At 42.5% G+C, this 21,052-nt stretch overlaps 1 protein-coding gene across 3 annotated transcripts in view; it reads left to right on the forward strand.

The window, feature by feature from the left end:
• Nucleotides 1-21,052, forward strand: part of ATP10B (ATPase phospholipid transporting 10B (putative)) — a 255,531-nt gene that overhangs the window by 148,881 nt on the left and 85,598 nt on the right. For all 3 annotated transcript variants that reach the window (XM_075601935.1, XM_075601934.1, XM_075601933.1), the window contains 2 exons: nucleotides 2,309-2,586; nucleotides 8,928-9,122. In XM_075601935.1, coding sequence (XP_075458050.1) covers nucleotides 2,312-2,586; nucleotides 8,928-9,122 — 470 coding nt within the window. In that variant the 5' untranslated portion in view covers nucleotides 2,309-2,311. The remainder of the gene's footprint in view (nucleotides 1-2,308; nucleotides 2,587-8,927; nucleotides 9,123-21,052) is intronic.

A 21,052-nucleotide genomic window follows, 5' to 3' on the forward strand; every position in this document is an offset into this window, starting at 1 on the left:
TATTATTTTATTTTTTAAGTATAAATGATGAATACAAATACATAAATGGTAATTAACCTATCAATAATTCAATATATATATTTAATATTGAATAATATATAAAGAAACAGGTGGAGGGAAAAGTGTGTGTGGGGTGGAAGGGAGGGCGGGATGTGAAAAAAAGATAAACCAGAAAAAGGGGGGCTCAGAAAAGGAAAAGCAGGGGAAAAAAATAAAAGTTTAAAAAAATGAATTTGAATAAATGATGATTATGCCAACAGAAAGGACACCACTGAGGAAATATATCCTCCAGTCCTAATAGAAATTGAATTATCCAATAATTATGTCAGTATACCAGAAATAATTAATTATACATGGTGGAGGGTCACACACATTCCACAGCACAAACCATAGAAACACAAAGGAGACGCCAATCACTGCAGAGCCACCAAGACCAATCATTAGAGGAGTGTGCTCATATCCAGGCACTCGTTGAGCCCCCCCCCCCCTTTCCTGGATGGAGAGTGCCCAAGGTATAGATCCAAAAAGTCTCCTTTTCACATAGGCATGTGAACCTATTACTCCCCTAATAGAGAGGGGGGATATGCTGAAGTCCCATGATACTCAGGAACCAAGGATCTTTGTTTTTGCATGAAGTCTGGATAGAGTATGAACAGTATTGCCATGTATTACAATCCGCCGGTGGACATTTTTAAGTATTCTTATACACATTACGATCATGAAAATAGAGATTATGATTGTTCAATCACCAAACAAAAATATATTCAAAATGTCACCCTTATTAATGGAAAAACTCTGGAATTGTATATTACATTAATTATTTTTTGTTTATAAAGGCTATGTTTGGACTAGGCTACAATTATTCAATGGGTGTTAACGGATTCCTTTTTAATTAGTAAGAATTGGAAAGTACATCATTGCTGTTAGAAAAACAGTGCAACAAACATATGTATCCTTCTAGAAGATGTCTGGCAGGGTGGGGCAACATTTTGGCAGGAATGACAACAGGGGAAGTCATGCTGACTCAGTTGCCGTAAAGATGATATGCTACTAATGATGACAGATCACTATTATCTGATGTAGGGTCAGATTGCTTAGTAGCAATTAGACTATTTATGTAAATAATGTTGAAAGTTTACTGTATATCTTACTCTTATGAACATTGAAAACCAGAGACAAACATGAAACACAGACAGAGCTCAATGCACATCCAGCAAAACTTTATACACGGTACAGTGCCTAAATATACATGTATTGATATCTATTAAATAAAATGGTCTTTTAGTTTAGCATTTTGGCCAAATTGTTGTAAGCCCCTGAGCCACTGCACGGCAGACCACACCTCAAGGGTCCCTACACTAATATAAATTCTTAATAACCTGTGCATTGCCAGGAAGAATGATTTATAATAAATCTGTCAAAATTAGTTGCAAAGTTCTAAGTCTGATTGAAGCTTTTATTAACCTGTACATTACCAGGAAAATCACTCTGTATTAGAGTTGTCACAATCTTTTAAATGGTTAAAAACTCACTCCATAGCATCTCCCACTCTCAGGGGAGCTTGCCTGCTTGCAGTGTGATTTATTATAAATCATTCTTCCTGGCAATGCACAGGTTATTAAGAATTTATATTAGTGTAGGGACCCTTGAGGTGTGGTCTGCCGTGCAGTGGCTCAGGGGCTTACAACAATTTGGCCAAAATGTTAAACTAAAAGACCATTTTATTTAATAGATATCAATACATGTATATTTAGGCACTGTACCGTGTATAAAGTTTTGCTGGATGTGCATTGAGCTCTGTCTGTGTTTCATGTTTGTCTCTGGTTTTAAATGTATATTGCCATGCTCAGTAGCACTCCTCTGTGACACTTATACGCTTATATATATGTTGTGGTTATTTTGGGGGTTCAACATGAGCTTGTGGGTGTTCTATATGTCTTATGAACATTGGTCTTATCCAAGCTATTATTCACTTACTGAGAAATAAATTCACTTATTGCCCACCCTACAGTACTGTCCCTATGCACTTACTAATGAGGGCAACCATTATTAATGTTAAATAACATTAACTACTGTCCATCTTTTTAATCCGAATCCTGAAACTCACACTTTGGGCCTTTGAATGATGGTAAAGATGTTTATCACTGATCTGAAAATCTTAAATTCCAATAAGCAGATTAGCTTTCAAAGCCTTCATTGAAGTTTTCACTAGCCAGAAGATTTTTTTTTTGTTACTGTTTAGCTCTTTGTTTCATGTTCTGCATATTGACATGCATTCATTTAATAATTAACATTTTTCATCATGCAGATCATGGCTTTCTCAGTGGATTCGAGTCTCCATCGTTGGAAAGGAATCACAAAGAGGGATTCTTCAAGATGTCCAACCGAAGCCACACCTCTTCTTTTACCCAGTAGGAAGGGTCCTACATACAACCTTAACAAGCAGCGAGTTGTGTTTCCAAGCAACAAAAAGTGGGAGAGAGACTCGAAAAGGATATCGCAGTTTTATGTAGGAAACAAGATTAAAACGACAAAATATTCTCTGTTATCGTTTTTGCCAAAAAACCTCTTTGAACAATTTTACAGGTAAGAATAACAATGCATAACACTTTAAAGGTTTATTATTTCCTGATGTCACGGGAGACCAGGCATTTACACCTTTTATACCGGGATCATAACATTGAGAAAAACGAAAATTGCCGTTGATGTTCTGGCGCTTAGAATCTGCTCTCCGGATTGGCTGAGGGTTTCTTGTAATATTTCAGAGTTAATTCATGAAATATTACTGCCAATCAGAGTGTGGGAAATTTTCTACAAGCCAATCAGAGCGATACCAGTCTTCTGAAGCCAGGCAAGTAGATCTTCTGCATCAGCCAAGGGCATGTGCAAGCTTGCCACCTCAGCCACTTGGTATGCAGAAGCCACCCGCTGGTTTATGCTCCTCACAGTCTGGGAAAGTCAAATGCAAATGGTTGTCAGAGGACTTCCATTCATCCCAGGATGTGAGTGCTCAAGCTTAAACCTTCTGCCCAAATGCTCTTCACATCTCTGGCATCCTCTGTGGCTTTCATGTCCGATGTCTGGGTAAACACAGTGGCACCAAGCTGGTAGCCCAGTAACTCACACAGAACATCGGTCCGGAAAGACCCAGCTCATTATACCATGCACAAGCATATATGTACTTTAAACACACTGTTTCATAAACCATACATTTATACTTTCCTAAGTCTTATGATTTCATAAATCACCCTTTCAGTGTGAGATGGGCAGGCAGATTATTGGAGATAAGGGAAAAGCAGAAGTATTAAACAAATTCTTTGCCTCTGTGTTTACCAGGAAAGAATCAATTTCAATTGTAGTGCTGCAGGAAGGAGTCACAACCTCCATATTAATGAACAATTGGTTAACTGAGGAAGAAGTTAATAGGTGGCTTAAAAAAATTAAAGTAAATAAGGCACCTGGCCCCGATGGCATACATCCAAGAGTTCTCAAGGAGTTAAGTTTAGTAATAGCCAAACTATTACATTTAATATTCAAGGACTCCCTTTCCACAGGCTCAGTACCACAAGATTGGCGTATAACAGATGTGGTGCCTATATTTAAAAAGGGAGCTAGATCACAACCAGGGAATTACAGACCAGTAAGCCTGACTTCAATAGTGGGGAAACTACTTGAAGGTTTAATACCAGATAATATTCAGGAATACCTAATGGAAAACAAAATTATTAGTAATAGTCAGCATGAAGTTATGAAGGATAGATCATGTCAAACTAACCTTATTTGTTTCTTTGAGGTGGTAAGTAGGAATTTAGACCAGGGTAATGCAGTTGATGTGGTCTACTTAGATTTTGCAAAGGCTTTTGATACGGTTCCACACGAGGTTGGTGTACAAAATAAAGCAAATTGGACTGTAAAAATATTTGCACCTGGATTGAAAACTGGTTGAAGCATAGACAACAGAGGGTTGTCATAAATTGAACTTTTTCAGGTTGGGCTAAGGTCGTGAGTGGATACCTCAGGGATCGTTACTGGGACCCCTGCTTTTTAATTTGTTTATTAATGACCTTGAGGTTGGGATAGAGAGCAAAGTCCATATTTGCTGATGATACTAAATTGTGTAAGGTAGTAGAATCAGAGCAGGATGTAATTTCTCTCCAGAAGGACTTGAAGCCTGGAAACTTGGGCAAGTAAATGGTAGATGAGATTTAATACAGATAAATGTAAGATATTTGGGAGGCAAGAATAAACAGGCGACTTACAAATTAAATGGGGATATATTGAGGGAATCCTTGATGGAGAAGGATTTAGGAGTGCTTGTAGACAGCAAGCTTAGCAATGGTGCCCAAAGTCATGCAGTAGCTGCAAAGGCGAACAAGATCTTATCTTGCATTAAATGAGCAATGGATGGAAGGGAAGTAAACATAATTATGCCCCTTTACAAAGCATTAGTAAGACCACACCTTGAATATGGAGTACAATTTTGGGCACCAGTCCTTAGAAAAGACATTATGGAACTAGAAAGAATGCAGAGAAGGGGCACCAAATTAATAAAGTGGATGGACAATCAAACTTATGAGGAGAGGCTAGCTATAAATTAGCTTTATTTACATTAGAAAAGAGGCATCTAAGATTGTGTATAATAACTATATACAGATATATTCGGGGATAGTACAGGGAGCTTTCAAAAGAACTATTAATCCCGAGGGCAGTACAAAGGACTCTGGGGCATCCCTTAAGGTTGGAGGAAAGGAGATATCACCAGCATCAAAGGAAAGGATTCTTTACAGTAAGAGCAGTTAAAATGTGGAATTCATTAGCCATGGAGACTGATGGCAGATACAATAGATTTGTACAAAAAAAGGTTGGACATCTTTTAGAAAGGAAAAAGGTATACAGGGATTTACCAAATAAGAATACATGGGAAGAATGTTGAGCAAGGGATTAATCCGATTGCCAATTCTTGAAGTCAGGAAGGAATTTATTTTTCCCCTTATGAGATATCATTAGATGATCTGACACTGGGGTTTTTTGTTTGCCTTCCTGTGGATCAATAAGGAAGTATATATATAGGAGAAAGTAGCTGTTGTCTAAATTTAGCATAGGTTGAACTTGATGGACGTATGTCTTTTTTCATCCTCATCTGCTATGCAACTATGGTTATGGGGAAAAGAATAATAAATTTGCACTTTATTCCTACTAGCCATATTCCCCACATACTATATCAGACATAGGGGCCTATGCAGAGAGCAGCGCTATTTCGAAATTCGCCATTTTTTGGAGAAAATCGCGCAGAAAGCAGCAGAAAATGGCGAGTTCCGAAAAACGCGCCAATTTTTCATTTCTATTTGTAAAACTCGCCTCGCGGCTGGCGACAACCTCAATCTCGCCAGTTTTAAAAATATCCGTATGCAGAGAGGCGCGAACGGCATCTAGCGGCTGTTCGCGCCAATAAAATGGCGCGATTGTCTCCTTTTTGCCTCGCCAAAAAAAACTGGCAAGAAGCTGCCGCTCGCGGCCATTGCAAAGGGAAAAAAAAAGGCGCGAATTTGTTTTTACACGTTTCTGAAGCGCGCATCTCGCCAATTTAAACTCGCCACACGCATCCATGTTAAACATAGCAGAATTTGCACTTTTCTGCATATGGAGAATAAAACTCTCCAAAAAAGCTACTTTTTAATAAATTCGCCAATTTTAAAATTCGCTGCTCTCTGCATAGGCCCCATAGACTTTAAAAATCCTTCAACCTTATCTATGGTTGGAACATCCCCAGAACCCCTATACCGGGCTCTGGGTGACCTGGGCATTAACTGAGCATCGCCCCTTAACCTAGGGACCCCTTTATCGTTCCAGGGATACCTCACAACCCTATGCCCCATTTACCTTTCTGGTCTGTGCTGAAGCAGGGAATCCTAGCGGTGAGTCGCGCAAGCGTTTTCAAGGGGAAATTTTGGCGGAGCAATGTGCCTATATGTATCCGGGATACCGACTTGATTCCTGAGTACATTTTTGGGGTATCCAGCAACTCTGGACCCTGACTAGCTGGGCACATTCTAACAACACTTTCTCCGTAAACCCCCCTTGAAAATCATAGCCTAGCAATCCCTGCTTGCTGGCACTCCTGGAAAGGTAAAAACACATACATTCTTTCTCACATAATTATTCACAATTCATAAACAATCACTGGGCTCAAGAGCTGACACTCCCGTACTCCAATACAAGTGTAACCCTGCTTCCCTTCTTCCCCCAGACTCTACGGTGGTGTCTAGGGTGCATGGGGGCAGATTACATGCGGTGTGGTGCGTACCTGTGAGGAACAGGAGGGCCTGAGCTTCCCGCGATGTTGTGGGGGAGCCAGGACCGGGCTTCTGGGGTGGTAGCCTCTATGATCTTAGTGGTACAGCGCCTCCATCTTCTATACTCCCAGGAATATGGGACAGGACCGGTATAGAAGAACCCCTTGGGTCCCAGGGTAGTACTTTCCAAGTCACACACAGTCTTTGATAATAACGAATAGTCTCTTTTATTGACAGAGCAGCAATATCCCAACGATAGTGGCTTCCAGCAGCCGCAACAACAATAGCCAGGACGGGTTATTACGCCGCTCGCCTTCCACCCATATAATTCCTCCTCTCCTTCCCTCCAAGTCGCTCCTCCGGCAGGATGGTCTGGGCTAGGGCTTCAATACCCCGTGGCCCACCCCCGAGGTTAGCCTCGCGGTGGGTCTTGGATTCTCCCCATCACCCCTGGCAGTGGGGTGAGGGCATTGGTCCACCAAGTCTATAATTCTATCAGCTCTACTAAAGGACGCTGAATCTTTCCGCTCCTCTCTCTTCTGCACTCTGCGCAGGGGAGACCGTAGTCTCCTCCAACTCCTCGGACCGATCCGCAGGATTCTTTGACTCATGGCATACTAACTGAACTGCATACTCCCGGCATAACTCACCGGCAACTCCAGCCTCTCGATATCACTATCAACTCTAACTCTACTCACCGGAGTTGGCTGCTAAATATAGAGCTAGCCCCACCCCTTGTGATGTCAGCCCAGCTTCCCCTCTTGCTCACGCCTGCAGCAGAGTCCAGGCCTGCGTCTACCACTCAGGATAGGGCTATGAAGGGGGAAAACCCATGATGATTACTGGTGCCTGATCTTAACAGGACTTACCACAGTAGAAGGAAGATAGGTATAGCCTGTGCTGTTTACAGGGGGCTACACAAGGATCAGAGGTAACCAAATGGGATTAACCTGTATTATTGAGCCTGGTTACCCCCTCACCGTCGCACCTGCTTATGTTTGATATCATCTGGATTTCTACCTTTCAAGTCATACTTTTTGCAGGATTAAAATTCCAGATACAGTAGTTTCCAACTCTTTATACTCCAAAAGATCTTCATACTCCAATAAAGAAACTTTACTGGCCCCCCTCCTATACAAAACAGAACCTCATGCTGTAATACTGGTCTTGTCTTGCGTTCTGCTGAGGACTACCTCATCTCTGCTCACTTGTCTCTACCAACTTCTTTTCATGCAACTTGGGTAAGCCTAGTTACAAGGACTAACGAAAACTAATAGAATAAAAATAATAAAAAAAGTATTGACTCGGGTAACCAGATGTATGAATAGCCTCTCTCTCCCATGGGTTAATATACGGGAGAGATAAGGGCAATATCCTCATGATACATTTCCCCCAAAAATGTAAACACTTACTATATTTAAAATTGTAAAGGCATTCATAACTTTGATAACTTTTGTTCTATAGAACAGTGATTCCCAATTCCAGTTCTCAAGTACCCCCTATAGGTCAATTTTTAAGGATATCCCCGCTTGACTGTGCCATGGATCAAGCCACCTGTGCAGGGATAGCCTTAAATCCTGACCTGTTGAGAGTACTTGAGAACTGGAGTTGGGAATCACTGCTATATACTGAAGGACTGCATCTTTAATTTAGACTGGGAGGAACTGAAACACACTTGCTGATCCCCTTTGCATTGAGATCCCTAATCTGCTCACAACTGTACTTCAATTATCTTAATATACCACTTAAAGCTGCAGTTCAGTCTTTTTTTTTTTTAATTTATTTTTTACTTCAATAGTTTCATGTGTGCAATCTCTAATTACCTAAAGAACTGCATACAGTAGCTGACGGTCAATTCGTTCTCCGTCTATTGATCGGCAAAGTTTGGCGACATCTTTAAATATGGGGAATTTAAATCGTTGCTATAGGAACAAGCATGCTTGTTAAAATAGAATACAAGAAAATTGGTCTTTCAAAGTTTTTTTTTTTATAAAACAGAAAATGCTAAAAGTATTTTTTCTTACTACAGAACTGATTTATTAAAAAAAACACACATGCAGGATATTGCCTGAACTGCAGCTTTAAAACCCTATACCAGTGATTAACAACTCTAACAGTGCAGGTTTTAAGGATACCTCTGCTAGAGTACAGGTGGTCCAGTCAAAATGATTGAGCCACATGTACTGTACTAATGTGAGGATAGCCTTAAAACCTGGACTGTTTATTTATTTATTTATTTATTTATTTATAAAATATTTTACCAGGAAGTAATACATTGAGAGTTACCTCTCGTTTTCAAGTATGTCCTGTTGGAGGTCCTTAAGGACTGAACTTGGAAATCATTGCCCTATACAATAAAGAGAGAAGGTGTTAATAGTACCTGTACATCTTTGTGTTGAATAACCGGGGTTAGAGCTCTTTGGGATGGGGATTTCAATTTCCTGATATTGTACTTGTATCCCTTTAATTTACACTATGTTTAAACATTTTAAAAACCTGCATAGTTCTATATACTGTAAAAATAAATGAATGATCTATGACCAGTTCATTGGACTGCATTAATATATATGTTGTACTTTAGAATCTCTGAAATCTTATCTGCAGTACAATCACTATCACCTTTGTCTCCTGTAGGTCTGCCAACCTTTATTTTCTTTTTCTTGCTATCCTGAATTGGATGCCGCAAGTTGAGGTGTTCCATAAGGAGATAACTATGGTGCCATTGGCGGTTGTGCTTTTTATTATCGCAGTTAAGGACGGAGTGGAAGACTACAAAAGATATTGCTTCGACAGGAAAATAAACTTCAGCCAAACAAAAATATATCATAAGTAAGTGAATTTAAAAATCCTTTGGCCATTATGGTCTTCATCTGTCTTGAAATAGTGATCAATACAGCAATTTGTTGTTTCCAGCAAGTGTGGGCACTTTTCTCTGGTGTATTCAGTTGGTTCTAAAAATAATGAGTGTTTCGGTTTTGCTGGAACTCCATTGGTTTCAGTTTTGAAAAAAATAAAGTTATGATGGAATTTTTTTTCTTCAATAAGCTGGAATTTTTGTTTAGAAATGTGGCCAAACTTTTTTTGAACCTCCTAATGAATGAGCTGTATAGTATCTGATGTTATTGCGCCACTTAGCAAATATGGTCCATATCCTTGTATTATATTTTGTCAATTTTTTTTCTACAGTTTGAAAATTCAATTTCCTTTCTTATATTCGTTGTTAATTTACTTTTTTTTTTACATTATATTTTTATGTTTGCTTAATTTTCTGGATTATGGTTCATATTTACTACGTGGCGCTATCCCGTTAAACACCTTCTGGTGCTGAAAGACCTCTTCTGGCCCATTCAGGTGAATGGGATGAAAGTGTTCTACCAGAACAGGAAAGAACAGGCTCGTGGAATACCATGATGTAGTACATTTGGTGCTCAATCCCTTGTACTCATCAATGTATTTATTTGCATATTTTTTAAAGTAAACCACTCAGTTACCAATAAATAATATTGTTTAAAAAGTGGTGACCTGGGTGTCAATTTGGGGTTTAATGTACTAATTCATGTATTCCATGGTCCTCAAACACAAGAGTCCAGTAGAACAGTGGCCATGACCACTTGTATTGTGTTGTAACTATAGATGTGCACTTGACCCCATTTGCTGGTTTTGTCTCTAAAATGTGTCTTTGTTTTGGTTCTGCTAAAACTCGTCAAAAGGTTTTGAATTACAAAGAAATTATGAATTGGATTAAAACAAATAATGTTATTTAATCTGGAGCTGTATATTTATTTCTAAAATGTTTTACCAGGAAGTAATACATTGCGCGTTACCTCTCGTTTTCAAGTATGTCAGGGCACAGAGTTATGATGACAAATACATGGTTCCATTAAGTGGACAGGGTTATACATTATATATAAAGACGTATGTAACAGTTACAGAGCAGATTACAATGTGAGACAGCTTTAGTTTTGAAAGCATTTAGACTGCTGGTGGCTTTGAGAGTCTCGGGTAGATTGTTCCAGATGTGAGAGGCTTGGTAAGAGAAAGCGGAGCGGCCAGATACTTTATTGAACCTTGAGACCGTGAACAGTCTCTTGAAGTCAGATCTCAGGGGATAAGTGCTGCATGTGGTAGGGGTGAGGAGCTTGTTGAGATAGGCCGGAAATGGAAAACGAATACAAAAATCCTGCGCTCTTCCCAAATTCTCTTGCAATTTATTAGTGACATTTCTACATGTTGGTCCTAAGTCTTATAGCAAAGGAGTCCTTTAGTTGCATCTTTTGCTAAAAAAAACAAAATGATTCAAGCTTGCTAAACCCATCAAGGTAAACTCCATTTTATCAGGTACCTATACTAAATGCATAATATTACATATTGTCTTGCGGACAAAAGATTGTGAAATATGTTCCTAAAGGGTTAAATAAAGGAAGCATGTATGCTATCTGATTAAGTGCAATTAAAACTAGTGTAACCCCATTTCTCAATGCCCAAGGGAAACCGCGGGCGATTTACGCTTGCTGCTCTTACCTGTGAGGCACACAGGAGGCCAAAGCCTCCGGTTTGGTGGTGCCTGTGGTGATATATCTCGCGGTGCAGCGCCTCCACCTATGAGGATCCCAGCGTAAGCAGGATTACTCTGCATAGGAAACAATATACAGCTAAACCCCGTTATAACGCGCCTCGTTATACCGCGATTCGGTTATAACGCAGTTTTCCCGTGGCTCCCGTTTTTAAAAAAAAAAAAAAAAAAAAAAAATTACATTTTTTTTTTTACATTTTTTTTTTTGCACACTGCACACACTCACTGCACACACACTGCTCATTGCTCACACTGCCACACTGCACACACACTGCACACTGCACACACACTGCACACTGCACACTGCACACACACTGCTCATTGCTCACACTGCACACACTGACACACTGCACACACTGCACACACTCACTGCACACACACTGCTCATTGCTCACACTGCCACACTGCACACACACTGCACACTGCACACACACTGCTCATTGCTCACACTGACATACTGCACACACACTGCACACTGCACACACACTGCACACTGCACACACACTGCTCATTGCTCACACTGCACACACTGACACACTGCACACACACTGCACACTGCGCACACACTGCTCATTGCTCACACTGACACACTGCACACACACTGCACACTGCACACACACTGCTCATTGCTCACACTGCACACACTGACACACTGCACACACACTGCACACACACTGCACACACACACTGCACACTGCACATTGCTCACACTGACACACTGCACACTGCACACACACTGCTCATTGCTCACACTGCACACACTGACACACTGCACACACACTGCACACTGCACACTGCTCATTGCTCACACTGCACACACACTGCACACACACTGCACACACACTGCACACACACTGCACACACACTGCACACACACTGCACACACACTGCTCATTGCTCACACTGCACACACTGACACACTGCACACACACTGCACACACACTGCACACTGCACACACACTGCTCATTGCTCACACTGCTCACACTGACACACTGCACACACACTGCACACACACTGCACACTGCACACACACTGCTCATTGCTCACACTGCTCACACTGCACACACTGACACACACTTAGACACACTTAGACACTCACAGACACTCACAGACACTCACACACACTTACAGACACTTACAGACACTTACACACACATACACACACCCATATACACACACACTTTCTCTCCCATATATACATACACACACACACTCTCTCACTCTACACAGACGGGGGTGGGGTCGGAGCAGAGGAAAGGCCGCGACCAGCACCACCACCCGCTCCCCCCCCTCCTCCCGCGCAGGCAGCGGGAGCACCGGGGACAGCGGTGGGGAGAAGAAACCCCCCGCTACCACCTCCATGCAGGCAGCGGGATCTGAGGTAAGCGGCGACCTGAGGGACATCCCCGCTCCCATCTCCTGCCCCGCGGCCTGTCCCGCGGTGACAGGGGGAAGCGGGGACAGGAGGGACATCCCCGCTCCCATCTCCTGCCCCGCGGCCTGTACCGCGGTGACAGGGGGAAGCGGGGACAGGAGGGACATCCCCGCTCCCATCTCCTGCCCCGCGGCCTGTCCCGCGGTGACAGGGGGAAGCGGGGACAGGAGGGACATCCCCGCTCCCATCTCCTGCCCCGCGGCCTGTCCCGCGGTGACAGGGGGAAGCGGGGACAGGAGGGACATCCCCGCTCCCATCTCCTGCCCCGCGGCCTGTCCCGCGGTGACAGGGGGAAGCGGGGACAGGAGGGACATCCCCGCTCCCATCTCCTGCCCCGCGGCCTGTCCCGCGGTGACAGGGGGAAGCGGGGACAGGAGGGACATCCCCGCTCCCATCTCCTGCCCCGCGGCCTGTCCCGCGGTGACAGGGGGAAGCGGGGACAGGAGGGACATCCCCGCTCCCATCTCCTGCCCCGCGGCCTGTCCCGCGGTGACAGGGGGAAGCGGGGACAGGAGGGACATCCCCGCTCCCATCTCCTGCCCCGCGGGCTGTCCCGCGGTGACAGGGGGAAGCGGGGAGCGGAGGGACATGCCCGCTCCCATCTCCTGTCCCGCGGGATGAATATGCGCTAATGCGCGGCGGCCATTTTTTTTTCCGCGACCCCGTTAGTAACGCGGTGGTCTCGGGGTGGACCCCGAGACCCGCGTTATAACGGGGTTTAGCTGTACTTGGCAATAAAAAATATCACATTAGATATTGTATAACTGATCTTTACAGGGGTCCCATAGTATGGCAAAGAATACAGTACAGACAATACAGTACCACAGTACCCTTATGTCCAGCCATTCCTTTTCCTCGTTGTTACTTTCATTAAAGGTAACTACAGTATATGCTGAACAGGGGGCCCCAGTGGATTTATAACTGTGGTTTTCTGGATCAAACAATATAAAATAAAAATGAGATGACTAGGCTAAATGTATATCTTAAATAGTTATTCCAACTTGAAAATGACTGTTTATGTATTTACATAAAGGTGGAAAGGTTTTTGTATTTTGTTTTTAAAGTTAAAGCTGAAGACTCCCCCCCACCTTTCCCCCCCACCATTATTAAAGATGAAGTCCAACCTAGCCCAGGTTTTTTCTTTTGACAGAATGTCTTCATTTTTCCTATTCTATTAATTGAGTTTGATTTACAGGTAGTGAAAAATAATGACTCAGGGAAAATGGAAATGACTCTACAAAATACCTGCCGTTCTCAGTTTTTAACAGTTTTCTACTCATTCCTCAGTTACATATGAGTGTCAAACGAACCTCTAAACGAAAGGTGTATGTATTTTATACCTATTGGTATGTGCTGTTGTGCTATTAAAAGTTAGGATCCATTTGAGAAAATATTTAAGGTGCCTGAAATTGTGAAACAAATGTACAAACATCAATACAAGTCAGCTCCATTTTACAAAGAGTTTGAAATAGTAATTCGATTTTCAGATTTGATTCAAAAGTGAGGCCTCAGAATGAGTGGTAATAACAGCCGTGGGAACATAAACTCACAGAGCTCTTCCTCCGAGTATAATCTGAGAGCATAAGCCTTTGGCTGCAGAATGACCGTCAAGTAACAGTTTCCTGAGTGATTAACAGTATTTGTAAAACTCAAACTTAAAACACTGTCACTTCGGGGAGCGCGGCACCACAGAGGTAACCAGCTGGTAGAGAATTTCTCCGCCTGAACGGACGGCCCCCCGTGGTTGTGGTACGGAGCAGCTGAGGACACTGATACCATCGGACGCCCGCTACCAGATAGTAAGTCAGCTGTTGGAGATTTTCAGGGACACTAATTTCAATTTTACTTGGCTAGCCATTCCCGGTGTCATCTCTCTCTCTCTCTCTCATGTGAAAGTTGTGCTCAAAACAGTTTGGTGGTTGTGGGGTACAAATGGGGAAAAGAAAAAAAGGAAGGTACTTTCCCAGTTTGGGAACTTGGGGAAAAACAAAAACAATAAAAACTAAATTATAACATAATATGAGTGTAACCAGCCACTCGTCCCAGTTTTGTGGCCAGACCCTACTTAGTCTGGCCTGGCTGGCATATGGCCCTACAGGAGACATCCTGGCATCAGGCATACAGGACTTCTTCCCGCCCCCGTCGCTTTTGACCTCCCGATCGGACATACGCCGTAACTTGGTCAGAATATAGAAACAATAAATACAACAATTCCTACTTATTGTGCACCACATACACATATATAGCTTTTCCTACTATGATACCACTATAAATGTGTAGAATCCAATTAATTTCAGGAAGAGTTTGCTCTTGTCCTTCAATGGAGCGCATCGTTCTTTGTGTCTGTAACCTGGGTGCAAGTGTGGTGTCCAACCCTCCAAAAATCTCTCGCTTCATAGTCCTAGCGCCGAGTCCCACTTACCTACCACCCGGGTCCCTAGTCCGCTCATTCTCCAGCTTCATCAACATATCATCTGCGACAGATCAGGACTCGGGCCAGGAGCAGCATGTCCCAGGTCACAGATGGATCCATCCCTATAATAAAATATGAAAAAAATAAAGGGGCAACAGGGGGAAAATGGAAAAAAGAGAACGACAGCTAGAATTCCAACGTAGATTTCTTTGGGTCATCGCGTGTTGCCTGATCATCAGCAAGGGATACCGCTTTGGACTTGGACTGTTTTACTTGTTCGGTAAAAAATAATTACAGTATTTGTTAAAAGGTAAATCTCGCCTAGGACCAAAGTAAACTAATTGCAGTGTCATGTTTAAGGGCTTTCATCTAGGAAATTGTTACTTTTTTTTTTTTTTTTTAACCCAAATCTGACAACTAGAAGTATATTACATGTTTTTTTTAATAATTAGGAGGTGAGCCAGAGGTGGGGCTCTCACCTGTAAATATGTAAGTACAAAGTTATGTAATAAGGTCGTTTAGGATAATAGTCCCTTTTTGTTGTTGGTTTTATAGATGGGGAAGTGCCCTTGAAGATAGGCTCCCTAGAAATGTAGGTTTCATAGCAGTACAGGCTTCCAGAGGGGAGTCCTTTGTCCCATGGGAATAGCCTGAAGGCTGGTGAGCATCCTCAAGGGAATGAGGAGGGCCAGTATATCCCTGTGGTGAGCATCCCCACTGGAATGAGATGAGCAAGTGGACCATGATATTTGTTACCCCATTCAGGAAACATTATAGAGAGAGTAAAGTAATACAGAGACCAGCAGACAGAATACACAAGGTAGCCCAAGCAGAGACCCTAGAATAAATGGTTATACCGTACTACAAGAAGAGCAACATAAATCTATATCCATATAACCTGTTCAAGAGATGTGCCTCTCCAGGGATGCAGTAATACACCTGGAGAAGAAGTAGCTATTGATCTATCAATAAAGACTGTCCTGTTTAGAACTACAAAACTCTCCATCTCCCAGCAAACCACAGGCAGTCCCAGAGACCAGGTAAATCAATGTGGTTACCTAATACACCATTAAACTCCTGTAATGTAACCTCCTAGGGAGCCGGGCAGGGAGGGTTACATATAGATGCCACATGTTTTGCAGGTCCTCTTAAATAGAGCCACTGCTGTGTATTTTCTCATAAAATAATGCCAAAATGACAGCAGCATTTTCTCTCTAAGTTCAAAAGTAATCTCTATTTTCTTTTTTTTTAGAGACGTAACTGCTTGGTCTTCGATATATGCAGTATTTCAAATTATAATAACTGGGAAGGCAATAATAATGAATGCTGCTCTGAGTCTCTCCTGAGAGAAGATATAGAAAGTATTTTTTCAGCGCGTAAAGTGCATTTAATCATGCAAGGTCATTGAGCAGAAGCGAGTCCTATAGATGCATTGAACATTTATTCTGCTTCAAGTGTTTCTAACTCTAAAAGATTAAAGTGCATATTGATATAGTACAGTGATCTCTTTCTGCATTACAGTTACTTCTATTTATTAGATTTTTATTGTAATTTGTACTGATCTGAACTTGGGAGAGACCACAAACCGAATTGCACCTTTGTCATTTATTGTACCATTGGGAACCCTCCAGTTGAGGAAAAATGAATTGATGAGTAAGCAGTGCACAGGGAAAACAAAATGACAGATGGCAGGGACACCAAGGAACACAGGCATGTCACTATGATCCCCACCATTTGCTGTCATAGAATACTTCCTGCAGTGCATGCACCTGTATTTTCCAATTGGACTTCACCATCATGTGGTAAAACCTATCCTAAGCTTAATTTTGCAAAGCCAGTATAGCCAACCCCACACTGATGAGACCCATTAAGGTCAAAACGGCTGTCTGTGGCTGGTTTTACCTCCTATGCATCTTAACCCAGGCTGTGCTCAAATCTGTGAAATGCAGCAAGCAAAAGCTTACAGGAGACCATGTTATATGGTTTTGAAGCAAAAGGTGGCACTGTGTGCTCATTTGCATGTCATTTCCCAGAATCCCTTGCTGCCGTGGAAGCACTGTGTGATAATGTGAAAGGCAGGGTTGCAGCTCCTGTCTAAGACATGCAAAAGAGCATACAGTATTGTCCATATTTACATAAATATAATTATTCTAATAAAATAGCATAAGTGAACAGCAGCATTTGGCTAAGACCCCAAGGTAATCAGAAAACTGAATTCTAAACTCTAAATGTGTGGCCAGCACAAGATAAACAAAAAAGCAATGGAGGCAGAATTTCCCAAAAGAGATGCAAAAAAACATTGCATTCTCCACTGCTCTTTAAATAAATGGAAGATACTGCACTAAGAAACATGTGAATAGAGCTGCACTTTGTATTGTTTTTGGGAAACTCTGCCTCCATTGCTTTTTTAACACACCCCATTACTGGTGTACTTTATAAGGCCCGTAATATAGTGGGCGCTCTTGCTGCTTGGTGTGCGCGCGCGGCAGTTATAGTTGGCTGTGGTTAGCCAGCCATTGTACAGTATGCTAGGGCCGCGCGCGCGTGGCAGTGAGCGAGGAGCCGGGCGATAGCGGGCAAGACTCAAAAAGTAAGTTTTCACGTCGCTAACACCTGTGTGTGGGTGTGTGTGTGGGTGTTTGCGTGCGCACAATGTTAATAAATATTTTAACTTTTGGCACTGGTAGGTTACTTATTGAATAGCACCACTTAGCAATTATAGCCCGCAATAATAATAATTAATTTCAATGAAAATATAACATTTTGGCTTGTGACTTGTAAATGAACATATGTGGCTTGTAGGCTAGTGAGTGAGCTGCAACTGTGGACCGCCTCATTGATGGTAGCAAAGAGAAACATTTCTAACCTTCGGACTCCTTTTCATCAGGTGTGGCCAAATAATAGAGCTAACTGAGCACACAAATCCTGCACTTGTGTAATGAGGAAATGTTTACAGCTAAGTAATAAGGAACAAAATGTGTTTTAATGCTATGATCCTCCACTTTGTGAGTTACATTTTAACTGAAGATCAATCCGCTTCTGTAATAAAATCCTATCTTACTTCCCTGTACATTTGCATGCAATAGTCATCCTGTGTCAATGGTATTATTATCATCACTATTACATAAAGATGTAGCATGCTTTTATTGTGCTCTCCGGTGTGAAATGGGGGCGGGGCGGGGGGGAGGTGAATATTCTGCATTATCCTGCAGTTGAATTAATGCCATGGCAACGTGACCTTGCAGTGTCATTTGACGCAGAGAGCCGGAGATGAGGCAAGGGAGGGGGGTCGCGAGCAGGGAGGGAAGCAGGCAGGGGCGCGCAGCAGGGAAAGATTGCACACCCCTGTTGTATGTACCAAGGCAACAATGAAGCACTTCTGGGGCAAATGAACTGCACCATATATATAAAATCAATTGCAATTGTATTTCTTTGTGCAATTTTTTGCCTTGATACACAGGCCCCAACGAGTCTGGCTACGTCTGTAGTCCTGCTCCTGCCCTTCACAAAATGTGATGTAATGTTGCTTACTGTGCATTGCATAGGATCAGGGTTCGCCTTGGTGTATGTGCTATACTGTACAAGACATTGAGATGTATAGATAGATGGATATGCAGGAAATCCGGTGATGGGAGGGTTTGTGAAAAAGGCATACATGGGAACAGATGAAAGCGTTGGTGGGGCACAAGCGAATATAATACGAACTAGCGGAGTATAAATGGTATACAATGCAAGTGTGTAAAAGAAGAGAAACAAGGAGAGAAGCAGAAAAGGGATACGTGTATGAGAAGGGGGTTTGTGTTGGAGATGTGCAAATTTCTTGCACACCTAAGCAAACTTTGTGAATAGATCATCCCTTTTTTAGCTCAGCAAAAAAGTTTGCTTCGATTCAAAAGTTTGCATCAAGTCTGCTTAACGCTAAAACATTAATGGGACTTGCATATTCGATTCATTTTGATTACTTTCCCTTTAGAAAGTCAATCAAAAGTTCACCATTTTTTTTTAAAGCTTTATTAAAAAAGCAAAATAATACATTTTAATTTTTAGCCATTTTGCTAAAACTTTTGGCACATCTGTGGTGACATGAATCTCGGCATATTCACATATCTCTACTTAGTGTGTGAAGGACCAAACAGTGCATGATGGGAAATGAATTGCAATGAGGCCATATTGTGCTTGGGAGGAGAGATAATATATGTGAGTAATGGGGTAGTTGAGACGGTGATATAGATGAACACTTGAAATAAAATGCATTATATATTAACAGATATAATAAAAAGGGGTGAGATACCGCACCCGTTCCAGCGTTAACTCCCATTGACTTGAATTGGAGCTAATGCCAGAACGACTGCGATAACCTGTACTGGAGCTTGATTCTTGTGCCCCATAGAGTGCAAAGACGTATGACAAGTTCAGTTCACATTCGTTTTAGGAATGCATGAAGTGTGCATTTCTCATTTAGGACCTTGTTGATCATAGTGCTCGGTGAGTAAAGGTGCTTACTATGATAATAATGACACTGAGTGTGAAGCAGGGTTGCCTGGTTCTAATCCCAATATAGGCTCCTTGTGACTCTGAGGCAAGTCATTTTATCTCCTGCCTCAGGCACCAAAAATATAAGTAGCGGTGTTTCCCCCACCCTCTGGGACATTTGCCCTGCTACCAGGTGTGTAGTGATGATACCTGCTGGTTTACAGGATACTGAGGTGTCAGCCGATGGTAGTGGGGACATCAGGAAAGGATTCTGGGGTAGATGGTGGTTCTTTCTCACTCTGGTGTCAGCGCTTCCATCTCTTGCAGGTTCCAGGGATGTGTAGGCAATCCCTGCAGGAGAACTCACCGGATACTCCCCCTGATAGATTGCACTCACAATGCAGGAGTATATTTAATAACAACTTCTTTATTCCCTCTCTCTCTATACACCGCATACATAGCCTACTCTGCATTTAATATCACTCTCCTCCAGCCTCCGGATGGTCCATGGACTCACACCCCTAGCCTTGGGCACCAAGGACGGTCCGAGCTATTCCTCTACTCCCTGGTGGAGCAGAGGGTATGGTTCCCACTCCCCAAGGGAAGGGGACAGTAGGTGCCAGCGGCTGAACACCACCTCCGTGAGACCAGTCTCTCTCAAAAGGAGAGACAACTAAACTCAATTTTGTAATGCAGCCCCTTAAGTTCCGAGGGGGAGGGTCCAAGGTCTGACACCCTTATTGGGCAGAACACAGGCCTTAGCCTACCTTCTCCCCTGTCACTCAAGGAAGCTGCATGCTGGTGGGGAAAACCTAGATTGGGCCTTATACTGGCTGCACTGATACCAGGATTTACATGTCAGGCAGGGTAGATTAGTAGCCAGGCATGGCTACACTAAGATTGTCAGCTCTACGGGGCAGGGACCTGCAAAAATGTTAATGTACAACACTGCGTCCACTGTCTGCGCTATACAAGGCAAAACTATTATTATTATTATTGTGCAGCTAGTTTACAATACGAGTGCTACTCATCCGAATAAAGCTGGGATGGGGCTTCACGTCACGTTGAATAAGGGCATTAGGGTAGTGTGAGAGAACACAGCATAAAGTATGTGTGTATCCAAGAGTGAACTAAAGGTGAAATGCAAAACAGAGCAAAGGATGGAAATATTTGCTTCAAGGAAGAAATCAAGTGCACAAGGCGGGCTGACGTAAGTATGTGTAAAGCTCCCTCTGGGGCTGAGGGTGTGACAACTTCTTTTTTAAGATATGGTGTGTAAGCAGTGAAGTAGATATAACTTTTTCTTATGAACTGATGGAAAGTATGATAACCTCCTACTTACAGGTCTATACTTAAACCCGTTCCTCTGCAAACATCACTTTCAGTGCCCCAGAGCAAAGCTTGCTTCTCTTACAGATGATGTACCTGGTCTGAGAGGGACATGTGATGCAGTGCAAAGCAATAGGCCTCGGGGCCCTCTGTGAGCAAATTTACTAATTAGTTGCATAAAGCAGGGGTGCTCAACTCCAGTCCTCAAGCCCCCCTAACAGGTCAGGATATCCTAGCTTCAGCACAGGTTGCTCAATCAGAGGCTCGGTCAAAGACTGAACCTCTGATTGATCCACCTGTGCTAAAGCAGGGATAACCTGAAAACCTGAACTTTTTAAGGTGGGGGGAGGGGGGTGTGTTTCAGGACTGGAGTTTAGCACACCTGGCATAAAGAATAGTGAAATTCATTAAGAAATAATCAAATAATATATTTTCTCATTGATGTTGGTTCGAAACGTTTTATTTCAAATGTAGATCATAGCATTAACAAGGTTTTTGACACAATTGTCTATGTGGCAGGGATGGGGTTAAACAT

The sequence above is a fragment of the Ascaphus truei genome, chromosome 5 (genome assembly GCF_040206685.1).
Source record: "Ascaphus truei isolate aAscTru1 chromosome 5, aAscTru1.hap1, whole genome shotgun sequence".
NCBI classification, from domain to species: domain Eukaryota; kingdom Metazoa; phylum Chordata; class Amphibia; order Anura; family Ascaphidae; genus Ascaphus; species Ascaphus truei.